Genomic DNA, 17,874 nt, shown 5'->3' with positions numbered 1-17,874 from the left:
AGAATTTCAGATAGCAACAATGAACATTTTTTTATAAGTAAATACGATACCAAAACAGCTGTTGTTGTCATGATAAACAGGACTTAAAGAACAGTGATATAACATTCTTTTCACATGAACCCAAGCGAGGAAGTGTATTTAGAAAGTAATGAGTACTGCTACCCATGGGATCACCTGTTTTAAGACCACATGTCACCATTTCCTTGGCAGCAGCTGAATTTAACAGCACTGAAGCTTCACCCCTAGTCACCCATTCCTGCACACAACTCCAGCAAAACCACCTGTGGGACCATGCTTTTAGACAGAGTGATCCCACTAAACCATTTTAGCAGATAGCTGTACAAACAGTTGTAGCAGCAGAAGTAAGGCGTAACAATCTGTGGTGAGAGCGACAATGGAGAAAGCTAGAAAACTCCCGACCAAGCCTTGCTGACAGGAAAGCTAACAGAGAAGACTGCAGTGCAAGCTCTGTCACGCGTGAGGAGGAGAAGGAAGATGACAGAATCCCCAGCCACAGTCTGATGCTTGTTATGCCAGAAAAAATAATGAAGATAAAGATATCAAAAAGACAATTACCTCTTCTTCCAACCATTTTAAGCTAACATGCTGACATTAAGCCATGATTTTTTTTTCTTGATTAGTTCTTTAAAACATTTACAAAAATTAATTTACACTGAATGAGTCCACAAAAAGTTGTTAAAAGGTTGAGTTTTGGTAATACTATGTTGATGAGTAGGGCAAAGGGGAAAAGAAATTTCACTACAACAGCTAAACACGGATTTGCAGTTAGAGTAGCCAACTCAAACAGCAACAGAATTAATTTTGCATTGCAAAGGACTACTATATCAAAACAAAAAAAATTACATTTGTAATTTATATTCTTATGCATTTTTATGAAGAGAAGAAACTGGTAATTAAACCTAATATAGCTATTTTTAATCATGGTTAATAAACCACACAGGGCTAGCAAAACCCAATTTATTTTATAGAAGAGTAACAGTTTATTCATTTTCTGAGAATAAACAGAATAAACAATCTCACTAATCTTCACTAACATGCTTACTGAAATTTGGTCCACAAACAATTTAACAAATACTTGTGTAAAATGACAAAGGTTGTCTATACCTGGAGCTCTAGATAGCAAAAAGGAGAAATAAACTTAAAATTTGTAACTAGCTAGATGTTTACTGTATTAGCATTGTGAGTATTGAATATAAATATACCATACCATAACAACAAACGGGAACTATGTTAAAAAGACTAAAATACCACATAATTCAGGAAATCTAAAACCAAGTGAGAACATTGTACATTTCTTCCCTTTTTGTTGGAAGGCATCCACACGCTTGACCTAGCAGTCGAATATGTCAGTTCAGTGCTTGAGTTAATGGGAGAAGTGACAGCTCAACTGCCATGCAATTTTTTGAAACTCAAACACTAAATTGATTTCCCCCATTTGAAAGTATTTACCTAAGAGCCTATCAGGATCTTTGAAAATCTTTTAATCAAGTTTGAGAGAGGAAGATACACGTAAGAATTTATCAAAACAAATGTGGTTAATACATAAATAGAGGGTTTTCACAGGACACTGTCTCTTCTGAAAGAATGTCCATGCAAAATGACAAGTAGTTATTTTAATTTTTGTTTTTTAATACTAAATTATTTAGCTGCCATCTGGACACTCCCTGAAAATCTCTATAAAGGTGGAAACTGGCTCAGTGATTTTTCATTGAACTGGAAAAGTAGACAAAAGAAATTTACGACAGTTCATTGTACAGTACAGTCAGTATTGTTTTAAAAGCCCATATTCTCATGCAGAGGTTATGTTCACAGTTAGAGACTAGCGTTGTGTTGAGCCAACTCAGTGAAAAAGTTGATTTTCTTAAATTATGGTAGCCTGGCTGTATTAACATTGAGCTTTTAAGAGACCGGAAATTACCTCATGCAAATGTAATCCACACTTCCAAAATAAAGAGAATTTTAATTTAAGACTGTGTAATCATATACAAACTAAATGCAAGAGTTTTAAAATTCCCTAAATGACTTCAGTATGCTCATAAAACACCTAAATTCCTACAGGATGGCTTTTTTCCCTTGAAGAAATAATGTACAAAAGGTAATCAAAATGGCTTCTAAACTGCATAAGAACACTGACTAAAAAAATTCATGTGATTAAAACTGTTTTGGTAGGTAACCACCATGAGAGGTTATCTAATGCCTACTCTGAAAGGTTTATGCCAAAAAGGTCAAAAACTGCAAAAAGCATCAGACTTTTTTAGATCCTCTAATGTAACTAGTGTTACTGAATCATACTCTATACCAACCCAGAGATGCTTCAGAGGAGTTTAAAAGAAAAACTTTCTTAAGAGTTAACAGCAGCCATGCTTGACTTGTGTTAGAAGTTAAAAACTCAAGAGTGAAAACCTTGGACAGCTGACTTCTTTGTAAGAGTAATGTCAGAAATTTTCAACTTCATCAACCATACTTCCGTTTAATAGATCTATGAAAAACACAGTTGGCAATTCCATTCTTAATGGCAACAATAAAGAGGACTTTTTGAATTTCTAAGATAACGGGAGAGACTTTCAATTATTGTACATTGAAATGGCAAAGGAACAGCCTGCATTTTCTGTGAAAAGAAGAAACCAAGATAATAAAAATTCTGACAGTGCTTCCATTAGAGATGAAGGTTGCATATCTTATACCAATATATAAGTATCTTCTTCATCAATGGAAAAAGCAGCCTTTCAAATCCTAATCAAATGTCGTAATCTTCACACACATGCACGCACACTCACATGCACTTACACTGCTTACAAGATATGCCTTTGGAAGTTGCTCCAAACTGGTTTGGGGGACAGAAGAAAGAAGTTTTGATCTGCAATTGTTCTTCCTGCACAAGACAAAAGACCCACTGTTCCACTCTAATTCTGAAACAAGACTCCTTGAAAAATCAAGTAAGGACTAAAGTAAGTCAAATCTTCTATAGCTCGACCTAAAGAAGACTGAAATTTAAATAATTTTCTCCTTAAAAAACAAGGAGCAACATGCTAATAATGGCTTTAAAAATGTAGTATTTCATTGTCTTTGAATCCAGATCCTTTTCATCAAAAACTGAAGTCCCTACTATCTTTACTATTATATAAAGGCAGAGTGGTGACAACTGAGATACAGGTACTAGAATCTCAACAAGGAGGGTAAACTATACTTTGATATAAGCTACATTTACAATAACTGATTAGGCTATTTTGATGAACTGCCAATGTTTAGCATTTTGTTATCCTGAATAAAAAAACCACAACCACACACAACAGTCATACCTGCTGAAAAAAATCCATCTTTTTGGTTCTTCATCCTATGGGGAAAGTTCTGCAGTTACTCTTAACTTTTTGCAGCAATTGCTAACGGCTGCAGCACACAGACATCACAAACAATGACGCTGTCTCAAGGGATCACAGTAGTTTTCATCAGCATGTTTTGACAGAGCTACCTCAGATGATGCAGAGCTCGCAAAGCATTAATGGATTCCAGAACACTGTGTTGATCATAACCACTCTGCTTTTATCAGCCATTTAACTTGTAAAAAATGAAGAAAAATCCTCTGTTTTCCAGTAAGATCTCATACACAATTTCAACAGCTCCTATGTTTTTTGTATCTTTGTAGGCATTAATAGTTGATGAGCCTCAAAGAGTAACTGCCTGATTAAAATTATCTTAAAAGAAAAATATGCCTCACACATTTTTATTTTTTTTCTAAGAATGAACAATTCAGAGGTAAATTAATAGGCCCTAAAGAATACTGGTGATCTAAGTCCAGATTCCTGACAAAGATATGCCATGGAAATTCTGAATGACTCCATGGAGCAAGTCATTCTAGCTGAGTTTACTACCCCTATACATATCCACAAATGGATATAAAGCTTGAGGAGAATGATTAGGATTTGGGGACTGGATATGTCTCATTACGAAGGGAAGAATGTTAGCATGTAATTATATGATCTCCGCAACTACACTAATTTCTCTTACTTAGGGTTTAAACTCTCCTAAGAGAGGATATGATTAATTGAATCTGAATTGAGAGACAGTTGAATCTGCCCAGACAGGAGAGAGGTCAGCTGCTGATACAACACTAACTGAGAACAGATAAAAAAGGAGTTGCCGGGGTTGAAAATAACAGAAATGCCTTCTGCCACATCTGAAAGGCAAGAAGGGGGAGACAACTGAAAAAGGCATGGATAAAATAGTGAAGCTGAGATACTGGTTCAAAAAAAACCAAACCTCCCAATCATGTGAATGATTTGAAGATGCAATATACTAAGCCTAGATTTATACAGACTAATAATTTTCTACATAAATCTAACCTGTCTTTCAGAGGAGTTGATTTTCTTGTTTCGCTTCCTGCCAAAGCTTAGATGCCAATACATAGAAAGCTCTTATCTAGCTGTACTAAAGATGCTTCAGGGAGGCCACAAGTATTGCAAAGAGTAGTCCAAAAGAGGCCAAGACTTAACCTGACCGAACGCTCTGTCCATGTTTCCCTAGCTGATCTAAGTGACCCAAAGACACACAAAAAGCCGCTCAACAACAAGCAGCTATATCCCTAGCATCCACAAATCTATAGCACTTTTATAGAACAAACAACTGGAAGAATGCCTTTGTCTTATTGTGCTTAGAACAACAGAACGTAGCGGCCGGTTGCCTACAATACAATTTGCTTTTAGATGACCATGAAAAATCCCACACTTTCAGTCCTGCCACACTAAAAGACATACAAGCCTAAGGAAGGTTTGCATGTCCTTTTAGTGGTTCGATAAAGCCATTCAAAACTTCATCTTGATGTTTGACCACAGAAATTACTTAAAAGCTACAGTCAGAGATGATGCTTTGCAGTGAAAATGCCAATCTAGGGATGGATGTTCCCAAAGGTTATGCAATACCATAGCATTTAGCACAAAAACACTGACCACGTCAACGCGATGGTAATCAACACCAGAAGAGTGAACTAGACATATTGATACTATATGGTTTGCTCAACAATTTTCTGATGGAGTTCAAGAAGGTTCTATAGATTCAGCATCTGGTAATCCTGACACCAGACCACAAAATATTTTAAAAAATCAAAACATGCTACAGTATACAGTCATTGAATCCAATGTAGTCTTTGCTGATTATGTTCTGGTTCAACTGCTGTTTATGTTAGTCTCCCTTAGAAAGGGCCCAGCACAGGAAGCATAAGTATGCGTCTTCGTTCTGGAATCCTTCAGTTTGCTCCATGTGTAACTAAAGAGAAAGTCTTGAATTCTTGTGTTCTGCACTGAAGACACTCAGTCCTCTGAAATTAGTTAGGTTGGAGAGTGGATCTGCTTGAGGGTAGGAAGGCTCTGCAGAGGGATCTGGACAGGCTGGACTGATGGGCCAAGGCCAGTGGTACGAGGTTCAACAAGGCCAAGTGCCTTGGGTCACAATGCCTGGGTCACAACAACCCCATGCAGCGCTACAGGCTTGGGGAAGAATGGCTCGAAAGCTGCCCTGCAGAAAAGGACCTGGGGGCATTGGCTGACAGTCAGCTGAGTATGAGCCAGCAGTGTGCCCAGGTGGCCAAGAACGCCAATAGCAGCCTGGCTTGTGTCAGAAATAGTGTGGTCAGCAGGACTAGGAAAACAATCATCCCCCTGTACTCGGCACTGGTGAGGCCACAGCTCAAATACTGTGTTCAGTTTTGGGCCCCTCACTACAAGAAAGACATTGAGGTGTTGGAGCATGTCCAGAGCAGGGCAACAAAGCTGGTGAAGGGTCTCAAGCAGCTCTTATGAGGAGCAGCTGAGGGAACTGGGGTTGTTTAGTCCGGAGAAAAGGAGGCTGAGTGGAGACCTTATTGCTCCCTACAACTACCTGAAAGGAGGTTGTAGAGAAGTGGGGGTTGGTGCCTTCTCCCAAGTAACAAGCAAAAAGACAATCGTGCCAGGGGAGGTTTAGATTGGATATTAGGAAAAATTTCTTCACCAAAAGGGTTATCAAACACTAGAACAGGCTGCCCAGGCAAGTGGTTGGATCACCATCCCTGGAGGTATTCAAAAGACATGTAGACATGATGCTTAGGGACATGGTTCAGTAGTGGTTTTTGCAGTGTTAGGTTGGCGGTTGGACTCTATGATCTTAAAGATCCCTTCCAACCTACATGACTCTATGATTCTATGAAATTTGGGAGAGCTTTACATGCTGCAAAAGATACACAGCAGCACAGCTGTCTCTCATAAAATAGTGCCAATGAACATGATGCTGTCTCAGACCACACAGCCAGCAGATATTTTGCTGCTTCTGAAGTATCTCCAAGTAGATATGCAACATTTGAACAGCTTTGCATCCACCTTAAATTACCAGTACTTACACTGAGTTTATAAACATTACTATCCTTTCACGGGGTGGGTTTTTTTTTTTATTTATATAGTGCTTCATTATGCTATTCTGATTATATTTTCATACTTACTTTTTTTGTGTGGTTTGTGAAAGCACTTGTAGAAGTCCTTGTGAGGCTTAACAACAGATACTTTCTTGCTGACTTTTACTTCCTGTTCCATCTCAGCTGGAAACAGTTATCCAGAAGCAAACATAATTTTTTTGCTATGGGTTATCACATCTTAATGACTCTCTCTAATTCCTCATTCTAGCTTCTGGTACCTCCCAACAAAGTTACAGAAAACAACCTATATAGGTTTTTGAAGCTGTGTTTGGATAACTATAAAGCAAAAAGGAAAGACTTTTCTTTTTCTTTGTAAGCTAGCAACTTTAAATGTACGTTCTGGTTTTTGTAAAAATAAGTTTTTTCAACAAGTAATTCCTTTTAGGTGCAGGAAGACAGACTAACAATTTTTAACAAAAATTTCATATAATCCAGGAAGAGATCAGTCTAGAAAATATGCTGCATTCAAATAAAATTGATTTTACAAAGACTAAATTATTTGTGCTTCACAATATGTAACATCAAAAAAACTCCTTATTGAACTACTAGATCAGCCACGCAAGAAAAGTAAACGTACAATTTTGCCAGAAACATCTAGCATTTTTTTAATTGCTACTCTTCAATTTGTTTTTCTTATACTAGCAGAAGTTCATATAAAATACGTTCAGGTTTTTATGAATGGAATGAATGGAATGAATCTCTGTTCACCTGTTTCACAAAGCTGTCTGAATACATGCATTTATGGACGTGTACAATATAATGTGTATTATAAATGCATATAAGCATTATATACAAATGCATATGTATTCTGTCTATACATACATTCTTGCAAGCAGAAGGTGAAAGCTCCGACTAATTTACGATCACCTAAGACCATAGACTCAAGCTTGTTTCAAACAAGCAAGAAGAACAGAAAGCTCAGAATCTAGAAACATTCAATAATTATTGACAATAACCACATTATACAAATGACAAATTTCTTATTAACTATTTTTATATTTAATCAGTTCCTGTATAAATGACTTTTATACAGGATAACTTTTATATTGCTATATAACAGCATAAAATTCAGGTCTCTTATGTAAAACACAAATGCTGGGTTACTTTGATCCCATATAGAAGATACTTCATCTGTCTTCACTGTCAGTTGTATTAATTGCTTACCTAAAGAATTTGAAGGGAAATCTTTGTCATCTGTAACCAAAAAGTGAGACTATGCACTATCTGACCATAAACAGAATTCTTACAGAAATGGAAGCCAGCAATTTCTGAAAATACCTAGCTTCTTTATTGCTATACAAGTTTATATGATACTACAAGTGAATTATTACATCTGTTTTCTGATCATTTATGTCATATGGGTGATCACTGTGTTTGTTTTGTCTGGTTTATTGTTTTAACTGATCTATACCAACGCTCCTGCGTGAGTGCACTATTCACTAGAAAATACATATGAAAATAAAAAACCTGAATGAGTGATTTCTTTGATGTTCAGTATGGCTTAATTCTGGAATTTTTTACTGAAATTGGACATTAATATAACTTCTGAACCCATCTTTTAAGTCATTCACTGATCCCTGGGAAACGTTTGTTTTCTGAGGTGCTCTCTATCATTTCCCAGCATTTCAATAACTGTTTAGAGATCTGAAAGAAACACTTATATTTGAGCCCTGTTTCTGTATCAAACTTCATTGAAAACAGCCAACGCAGAGGTATGATGTCCATGGAGAAAAATAGTTGTTCACTCAGGAAAATCCCACTGAAATAGTTTTCATCATCAACACAAAACTATTGACTACTTGTATAGAAAATGCAATCCTCAATGAAACTTTAAAGAATGTTTGCTTACTAGTGGCCTTCTGGTTGCTTGCTTTGTTAAACTCAGTAAGTCATACTCACTTGTTCCACTGATGATATCCGGCCTGGCTTTCATCACTTTGCAGAACTGTTTTCTACAAATTTCTCCCCACCCAGCTTGCTTCTCTGGACTTTTTAAGAGTGATAAGAGTTTGTCAAGATCTTTATCTAGAAGAAATGAAAAATGAGTTATTATGTTGGTTCCTTTTTTTACTTTTTTTTTTAAATTTTTGGTTTTTCTTTCTTTTAAACTTACTATGTAAGCAATAAGAAGCTATTAGTTACAGAGTACCGTAGAAAGAAGCAGATTCATAAACTAGAAACTGTTTCGACGAAGAACAGGAAAGCCAGATGCAGCCGAAAGCCCTGTCACTGCCTGGTATTTTTGGCAGACCTCAAACCTTAAGAAGAAAAGACTAAGTATCTCTTATCCTATGACAATTAGGCTGGAGAAGCAGTCCTAAAGTTGATGACATTCTGCTTTATACAGAAGAGAAATACTTATTCTACTTTACTGGTGGGTTTTGAACATTTAAGACATTACTGAGACACATTTTGTAACTCCTCTAAAGTTATTACTCCTCTGTCTTGAAATGGTAAGAATTGGAAAGGCATTTTAAAGAAAGTAGTTTGGTATTTCCATGTGATTTCACCACTGAGAATCTAAAATAGAGGATAAGCAAAGATCCTCCACCCAATATCATTGGTTTAATAATAAAACTGTGAGGTGGCAGCACTATTTTGTAGAACATGAAATAAAGCATAATAAGATAGCAACACAACAGTGTTCCATAGAAAATTCCTGCTTCTTTCTGTAAGCAGATTTCCTTCAGATGCCTCTAATATAGCCAGATATTATGGCATATATGTGTATGCCTTCAAGGTGCTAAGCATACCTATTGAGTAAGTTTTGTGAAAATACACTGTGCTGCCCATGCTATGAGAATTCTTACATTAGCTCTGCAGATAATCTCCAGTGCTTCCCAACTTTAGCACAAGGACTTAAAATTGGGACAAAAGGTCTACTTAAAGTAGACTTTTGCTGTTGCTGAAATGTGACCTTGCAAATTTTCCATTAATATTTAGAGAAACTTAGAATTTTAATCGAGTTTTCTGAAGAATCTAGGTGCACCCAGCATGCTCCAGCCCAGGGCCACAGGCTGCTTGTTGGTGCTGTCAGAGGCTGCAAGAATATAACTCAGGCACCTTCTAACTTCTGAATGCTTTACCTTTTACCTGAGCAGTATTTTGGTACAATTTTTATATACGAGGCACAAATGTATCAGGTAACGTTTTTCATTATATGTTCAGCTTGCTTATAAAACAAATTTGCAGAACAGTTTACAAAAAGATTTTCATGAAAGATTCCTTTTAAATGCAAAGAAAGAAATTCAAAGATTGCTCCTTACTGTTACTCTTACCTTGTTATTAAAGACACATTCTCTCTTTACAACAGGGAGATGTGCCTTCAAAATTAAAATTGCCATTGATGCAATGACAAAAGGACAGTAAGCATGTTCTCTTCTCTCTTGGCTAAAAGGGATTTTTTTCCCCTCTATTTTCTACTAAGTTAAAGGAAATTACACATACTTTAGCAATTTTCTAGAAAAAAATATCACAGGCTGAGGCAGTAAATTTCACAACTAGCTGAGTCTCAGAGGTTTGAAAACAGAAGAATCACAGTGACAAATGTAGAACCAGCATGTGTAATCATACATGAAAATGTTGTTGGCTTTCAACAATGAGATGTCTGTACTTAAAGCCTTAAGAATTTTTTATTTAAATCAAACAACTTCTGCAACCAGAATGTCTATCTTGGAATTCACACTGAACAATAAATATTAGCATGCTACTATGATGCATGATGACACAGCACACTGAATAATAATATGCAAGGTAGTGATTAAAAGACTGCATACATATGCTTTGGGAAATCAAAGAGCAAATAATTTCTTCCCATATGCAGCGTTTGTTAAAAAATGCTAATATATTGGGAAGGGCTGACTATTCAAATTCTATTTTTCTGAAAGCAGAACAAATTTCAAGTTCAAATGCCAAGTCATTTTATGAAGTAATTTTATGCAATATAAAACTGATCAAACTCAGTTTTCTAACAGAAAGTACTGACCCCTACAAAATGGAAACAATCAATTAGGCTGCCTCTCCTCAGGCAGCTTGGTTCCCACGGCACTTGACGCTGCTATGAAATATTTTCTGGTCAACTTGAAGGGAAAAATAAAGATGTTATCTGTAATAAGGTAAATGCACGTGAACTCACTCCAGTTGTGCGCAATTCCTCTGCTGCGGGACCATGCAGTTCCCATCATTAGGAAAGGATCATAGCCGACACTACTACTAATTGTTCACTAAGGTGATGAAGGTGCTTCATACCTTGCCAGCTCGCCTTTGCTCTGTTTCTACATTTTGGACACTGTAGAGATGAATTCAGTCATGAAAGGTGACTTCTAATTAAAGATGCAACAATTGTTTGGGCCAGTCTATGGCTATTTAGAATATTTGCTGTTACTTTTACTTCTTTATAGTATTTCAGTTTTCCAATGAAACTTAATTGTTTCCACAAACAAAATACTATTTTCAAATTATCTTATTCTTTTCAGATGATTACAATATTTTCAGCAGCACTACAATATTGAGTATAATTTATTTTAAGCTGATCTGATGACCTTAATGATTTATAATCAGTAAATTGTCTCCCTATCATTGGAATTTATTATACATAGTATTTCAAAAGAAGCTTATTATAGTAATTTAATTATTATTGTTAATAAGTATTCCAAATAAATTAATCTGAAAGTTATTTGAGGATAATAAAGGAATAAGTCCCCAGTCAGTATCTTTCCAAATAACATGCACTGATGCTTAGAACAGCTTACATGAGTATGAAAATTTAATGTGGAGAAGGATTTACTCTTACAGTATTATCAGTAGGATTTCTAGTTCTTTCTCTGCCCTTTCCTGCTATAACAGGTGAAGATAGAAGGAAATCTTAGAATTGCAAAGCAGCACTCCTCTACAACGTAAATAGTTATTTTACTTCCTAAAGGATTGTACTAATACAGTTTGGCAGACAAGGATCACAGACTACAAGCTGAGATTTAATCAGTCAACCTACCAGAGACCACGGTGAAACTTTGATTCCTCTGAATAAATAAAGCTATTAAAAAAAAAAAATAATCCCTCAATAATTTCAAGAAAACAGAATTTCAAGATCATGGCCCATCCATCTCTGCTGACTCCTTCTGGCTTCTTGATTTGACCCCTATTTTTCTTTGCATGCTTTGTCTCTCTAATATTCTTCCTCTCCTGCAGGTTTTACAAAATTAAATCTTTATTTTGTGATTGCTGAAGCGCACACATGCTAGTATCTAGCAGCATCAATGAATCCAAAATTGTACTGTTTAAACATGCAACCTTTTAAACATGCAACCTTTTACAATGTTAATTTATCCTCCAACAATAAGATACGGAAATAAAGACTACAGTATTAGTCTTTTCTGAAATTTTGCAAAAGACCATAGACCACTGTATTTGCCTTAAGGTTCCTCTGGGAAGGTAGTATTTAATAAAAAAGGAACTTAAGCAACTTGAAATACGTACCAAATATAACTACCACAGATATGTATTCTGTCACTAGAATAGTGACAGACCTACTGAAAAAAAGAACTTGTTTTATATAACCAGTGGATTTTCTTCCCCCAAGTCAAGGAGGATACAAGACTTTGGATCCTCAGAGAGTGCCATGAATGTTCAAACAGAAATGACCGAGAAACAAGCTTAAGATCCACGCAGCCAAGATACTATAGCATAACCATGTATTTAATACATCCATTACATACTGTAACTAGCAACTTACAGCATCCTATTTTCTTTCAGCTAAACTACTTGCCTCTCTTAACAGCTTGCCATTAAACATGGACTACCACTTCCTCCAGCAGGTCATCACAGTACAAAAAAAGAAAACCTTGGGGTTTTTTTTAAATGAAAATTACTTCCAAAAAACTCATGATCAAATAAATGCCAGCTCACTTTCAGAAGTCAGTCAGCAAGTATAACGTGCCCAACAGTATTACCAGATAGATGGAACTCCAGCTACCACACAGTCCTGGGCTATGCATATTGCTTATTACTTGAAGGTGGGTTTTCACACTGTTGCTAGAGATGATCTAAACACTTGTCAATGCCAAAAGAGAGAAGTCCTGTTCTTCTATCTTCTCTTTTCTGTACATCACTAAATGGGTTCACTAGCTATCTTACATTAATGACTTGAATTACTGTTTTTTTCTGGAAGAAATACCAGAACTGCTGAAGGAGATGAAGGACGGAAGGTGAGGGAACAGAGGAAGAAAAAGGAAAAAAAAAAAAAAAAAAGAAAAAAACCAACAAACCAGCAATAAAAAGAAAAGAAAAAGTGAGGAAGGAAATGAGTAAGACCTTCCTCTTCTGATGATAGTGAGCTTTTAAATATTTTCAACCCTACCAGTGTGACTGAAGACAAGCTTATGTCAATTTAATAAGCCGCTGCAGTCCTGCTTTCTTCCTCATATGTGGTTATATTTTCCCATCCCATCCCTTCCTTTGTGCTAGCACTGGTTGCTCTATGTAGACTTGTAAAAAAAAAAAAACAAAACAAACCAAAACCAAAAAACAAACCCATGTTTACTAGTTTATGAAGCTATTTAACTGCACTATCAATAACCTACGGTTACCTGCATGTATGAAATCTGAACCACCACACCATAACTTTCTGCAAGTTTAAACTGATCCCATTCCCTAAAAGATGCTGCTTTATACATCTTCAGCTACCTTTTGTGTCTTTCCTAGGTTAAGACCTAGGACATAAATGTTTTAGAAAACATCAGAAATGCCACAAGCCCTTTCCCATCTGATGGTGTTTTGTGATAAAAGAATTTTTCTGTGACTAAGAAACTAAGATCTGTATATCCATGCGTACCTTATTCAAAATATACATTTAGAGATAATCGAGTAACCTGACTATATTATATTTGACCACTACATGAAAACAAATCCATACACGGATATATATTCTAGGAAAGCCCATGTACATTTCTGATAGACCTGTCCACTTGCTTCTCTTTCACCTTCCATTAATTGAGTAGACTTCTTAAAGAATGGAAGGCAACAGGCTCATACATGAACACTGAACCAAATACAAAAAGAAGGACAAGTCAAAGAAGTGCAGGTGATGAAGATATTTATGTGAAATTGGATAACAGGAAAGCTAATATAGCTGGTTCTTTGACACAGAAAGTTTTAAAAAAAAATTAGAAAGAGAGACTGCTAGTTTCAGGTAGATATATAAAACCAACAAAAAAAAAAAACCAAAAAAACATGTCTGAAAAGAAATCTGATTAAAAAAAAACAAAACCAACAGAAACATGGCGGCATGTTGCCATTCAAGTTAGAGTATAAAGCAAAGAACTCAGAGTACAGTGGCCAGGATTAAACATCAAAAGACTTTAAGAACATTATAACAGAAGATTTTTGGTAGCAATTCTGGACTGTACAAGTCCGGAAGAGGGTAAGATTAGTGAATGATGGGTTGCCTACGTATATGGAAATGCTAAGCAGTGAATGCGTTATTGCAGGACAATTGTAGACACTATTCTTCAGTCACACTCATCACCAACTCTCATAACTACAGAGCTAGGAGAAGAAAAGGAAAATAGATCTTCTGTGCAAATAGAAGAGGGAATATTACCATTTAATAAAGTTTAACTTGTAATATTAACTACACTAGCTTATTAAAAGTAAAAAAACCCAATAGTTGTATTCTGAATAACGAAGGACTATAACACTCTTTGAAAACCACTTAATAGTTCTTCCTCAAATTATCTTACTGAAACAATAACTGAACAATTAAGACAAAAGAAAAGCAACAGGGTTTCTTGCTGCAGTGTAAACAGGTGGAAATGGCATAATTAATTTCCACATGTAAATAATGATCCCCATAAATCATTTGAAGCTTCACTATAAATTATCTTTGACAGAACTGAACCATTAATATTCTGCTATCCAATAGTTTTCCAACTCTCAATACTGGCTGAAATAATTCATGCATATTAATACACAACCAAGGAAGTTTATTTTTCTATATACCTTTTCCTACAGACACATATACCATACAGGCAAATGTCTAACATCTGCAAAACCAGGGCAGATATTTGTAAAGAGTGAAGAACTACAGATTTTCCTCAAATACAAATATAGTTTTTGGGTGAGCCTACCCATTCAAAGTGCCATCACGAGTGGAGGAATTACTCCACTACTCCAATGTAGTTACTAATTTTACCAGCATAAATTATGATAGCTTCATTTTTGAACCAGTGAGGCAAAATATCCTGTTGCCAGTGTCTGTGAGCACTACATCAGCACAAAATAACAGCAAGAGTGTTAAAAAAAAGCTCTCCAAGATGCAGTCTTCAGGACTTGGTGCAGGGAAACACATGTTCCAGGCACTCTGCAGGGTTAGCATAGCCCTGCTTTTTCTTACAGCTAATTAGTCCTCCTGCCTTTTCCCCACAAACTGAACAATCAAAAAGGTGCCAGTGCTGCAGGTTTTCTTCGTAGAAAACTCAGTATGAATAAGCCCTTTTCAGTGACCACCCCTCATATGCTACTTTTAAGTTTTATCTATGGTTTCCATTATACTAGATAGAGTCACAGGCTACGTGACGTCTAGGGCTGTGGAAACGAAGCTTCCTGCTCCCTGACCTCAGTAGTACATAATCTTTTCAGTGAGCAACAGACACGCTATTCCAAAGTATTCAGAGTAATTTCAGCTCACACTCTGAAAGGCAACTTCCATTAGTTGAGAGACACCCCTAGGAAACAAAGGTTCTCTTATTGCATCTGTCCTTCAACTCCATCTGAAGGGAGGGTCAGCAGAGAAACATGTTCAGAGAGAGTAATACCATATCTGAGTGCACATCTGTAACCCTTCTGTTTTTTCCTCCCTTCCCAGCCATCTCCAATATCCATATTATAGATACATTTTTAAAAACAAAAATCAACTCTGGTTATGTTTTTACAGCTGACATCACAATTACGTGATGGACAAAGGACCAATTTTCAAAGGAGAAAGAAAAGGTAAGCTTCAGGTGTCCATGTTCATAAGATGTGTCCATGGTTAGTAAGAGAGGAAGTAAATAAGAGGTCAGCACAGACAGAATAAAACCTACAGTTACAGCCTTTCCAGCCAAAGAACTATACATTCTTTAACAGCACTAAGAATCTAGCAGTCTTAATCATTCACATAGTAGAGATACCACAAAAAGAGGAAAGGAATGATACCTCACAGGTTACATAATGAAACACCGCAGCACAAAATCTGAATACAGACAGCTTCAGGGAATTGCAGAAACATTCTGCTGCCTTCCTTCGATCTTCGGTGACAGATACAACAAAGCAGTCATCCATTCCCACTCATACAGCGTACAAGTGTTTGCATGGCTGCACAAGTCTTGACGTTCTGAAGTCTGTGTGAACCCTGTCCACCTCCTTGCAGTGAAGCAGAATTAAAATTTCACAAGTATTTGCCTAAACTGTTTTTAAAACCTGCAAGCAAGCTGTGTAACACACAACATGAATTCTGCATATTCACAACATCAAAGAAGTTGTTCTTAAAACCTCCAATGATGATTTCAGAACTTCCAGATGTATACTACTAGAACATTTCTTTATTCATTTGTAATGAATCTTTATTGCCAAGTAAGACAACTATTTTTTTCTCTGCATAGGGACACGGAAACAATGAATCTGTCCTCCTTATAACTGCTTTTAACATACCAGGAGACTTGTATGACCTCTGCCTTTTCAGCATCAGCCAGTTCCAATTATTTCAATCTATACCCACATATCACATTTCAAAGTCACGATCTGTATCTGTGCTCTAGAATCCCTCAAATGTACCTATTTTCCTTAGACTGCAGTGCCCCTGCTAGAGATACTCCACCCAAGGACTCATCACCTTCAACTGACAAAAACCATGTTCTGTCTTGCATAAATGTAACTCACAGACCTTTCTTATAATCATATTTTTACCCGCTCTTGCAAATGAGCACTCCTACCACTCCCATAACGTAGTGCTGAAGAATGCGGTTCAAATCATCCCGATCTTCTGTTCATGCTCTTGATTTCTCTCTAATAAGCACTGGAAATAGCAATTTATGAATCTCATTTTTTTTTCATTTTTGATCTATTTATTCTGATACTTTCTTTCAAAATAACTTACACATCCTGAAAGCTTCAGTCTGGCAAATCAGATATTCACACTTTGGTGAAAGAATAATTATTTTTTTAAAATGAGAACTGAAATAGAACATTTTCAATATTTTATTTTTGTTATTTTTCAAACAGCAAACAACACATTTTGTTTGACTATAAAACTAAATATTCTGTTAATTTTTCAGTGACATAGTCTTTTACTTCAGTTACATTTAATATCAAAAATGTCATTTAAAATGAGAGTATTCAATACTTCATCAAACACATTTGCAAACCTTTGAAACTTTATTTCAGCAAATTTACTGTTAGTCAAAAAGTTTTACCCAAGCTTTCCTCGCTGGCTGTCATCCACAAAAGTGTTAAGTACAATCTCTATTCCATTACCCCACTAGTTAATGATTAGCAATGGAATTGCTCTGAACAAGAGAACAGAGAGGTTCTGTGGGTTACAATAAAATATGCTTTTCCAATCTAAGAGCAATACTGCCTGCCTCCTTAAAGACATATTTAAAACAACTGGGCACCCACTTTGTGGTGATTCGATTGTTGTTTTATGAAAATTGCCTTGGGAAGCCTGGAACAGTATTACTAAAGTTAAGATACAAAGACTCCCTTCTTTTATAACTACATGTCCTTTCCTCTTGTCAGAAAAAGGAATCACCTTTTTATTTTTTTCTAAATATTTGTAAACAGATTATTTTATATTCTACAGTTAATGAAGAATTTCTATCGCTTTTGAAAATCTGTATCTGCTAAGGAAATTCACAAATAATTTCTAACAAGTACATCTCAATGATACAGAAAACATGAACAAATACAAAGAGTGATTTATTTACTATAAACCATTCATCAGATTCTTTTGCATTGTCTATGCAAATTAAAACCTTAAAACAGTTTTCTGTATGAATTAAACTGCTTTGCCTAGATAGTTCTTCAAAGGATTCTTCAGTCTGCCCGCATTCCAAATTGATGTTCAATGCGGAAACCAAATATCCTAAATGCTGTCTATTTCACACGCCACCAAGCTTTGTAAACACAGGGATCCGAATCACAAAAACAGTGTACAAGAAAATTGTATCTTAACCATACTGACTTCCTTCAGTTACTAGAGAGATGATATAAATGCATCTCATGAGTCACCCACCTGAGACGAGCTAAAAGGTTAATCTTGAAGTTTGCATACGAATTAGATTACTAAACAGAGCTTTGCAGATTGACAGTTGCACAAAGGCAGACAAGCAAAACCAAACCAATTTATTTAGCTACAAATGCAGCCAACAATAAAAAATCCT

General features: G+C 36.0%; 1 protein-coding gene across 1 annotated transcript in view; it reads right to left on the bottom strand.

Moving 5' to 3' along the window:
- The window catches only part of TBC1D32 (TBC1 domain family, member 32), a 94,148-nt gene that overhangs the window by 28,418 nt on the left and 47,856 nt on the right, over positions 1–17,874 (bottom strand). The window contains exon 25 of the mRNA XM_009883278.1: positions 8,360–8,485. Within this exon, the coding sequence (XP_009881580.1) occupies positions 8,360–8,485 (126 nt within the window). The remainder of the gene's footprint in view (positions 1–8,359; positions 8,486–17,874) is intronic.

Source organism: Charadrius vociferus, unplaced genomic scaffold (assembly GCF_000708025.1).
Source record: "Charadrius vociferus isolate BGI_N301 unplaced genomic scaffold, ASM70802v2 scaffold230, whole genome shotgun sequence".
Taxonomy (NCBI): Eukaryota; Metazoa; Chordata; class Aves; order Charadriiformes; family Charadriidae; genus Charadrius; species Charadrius vociferus.
The sequence above is the reverse complement of the archived record's forward strand: the minus strand, read 5'-3'. Positions and strand labels throughout refer to the sequence as shown.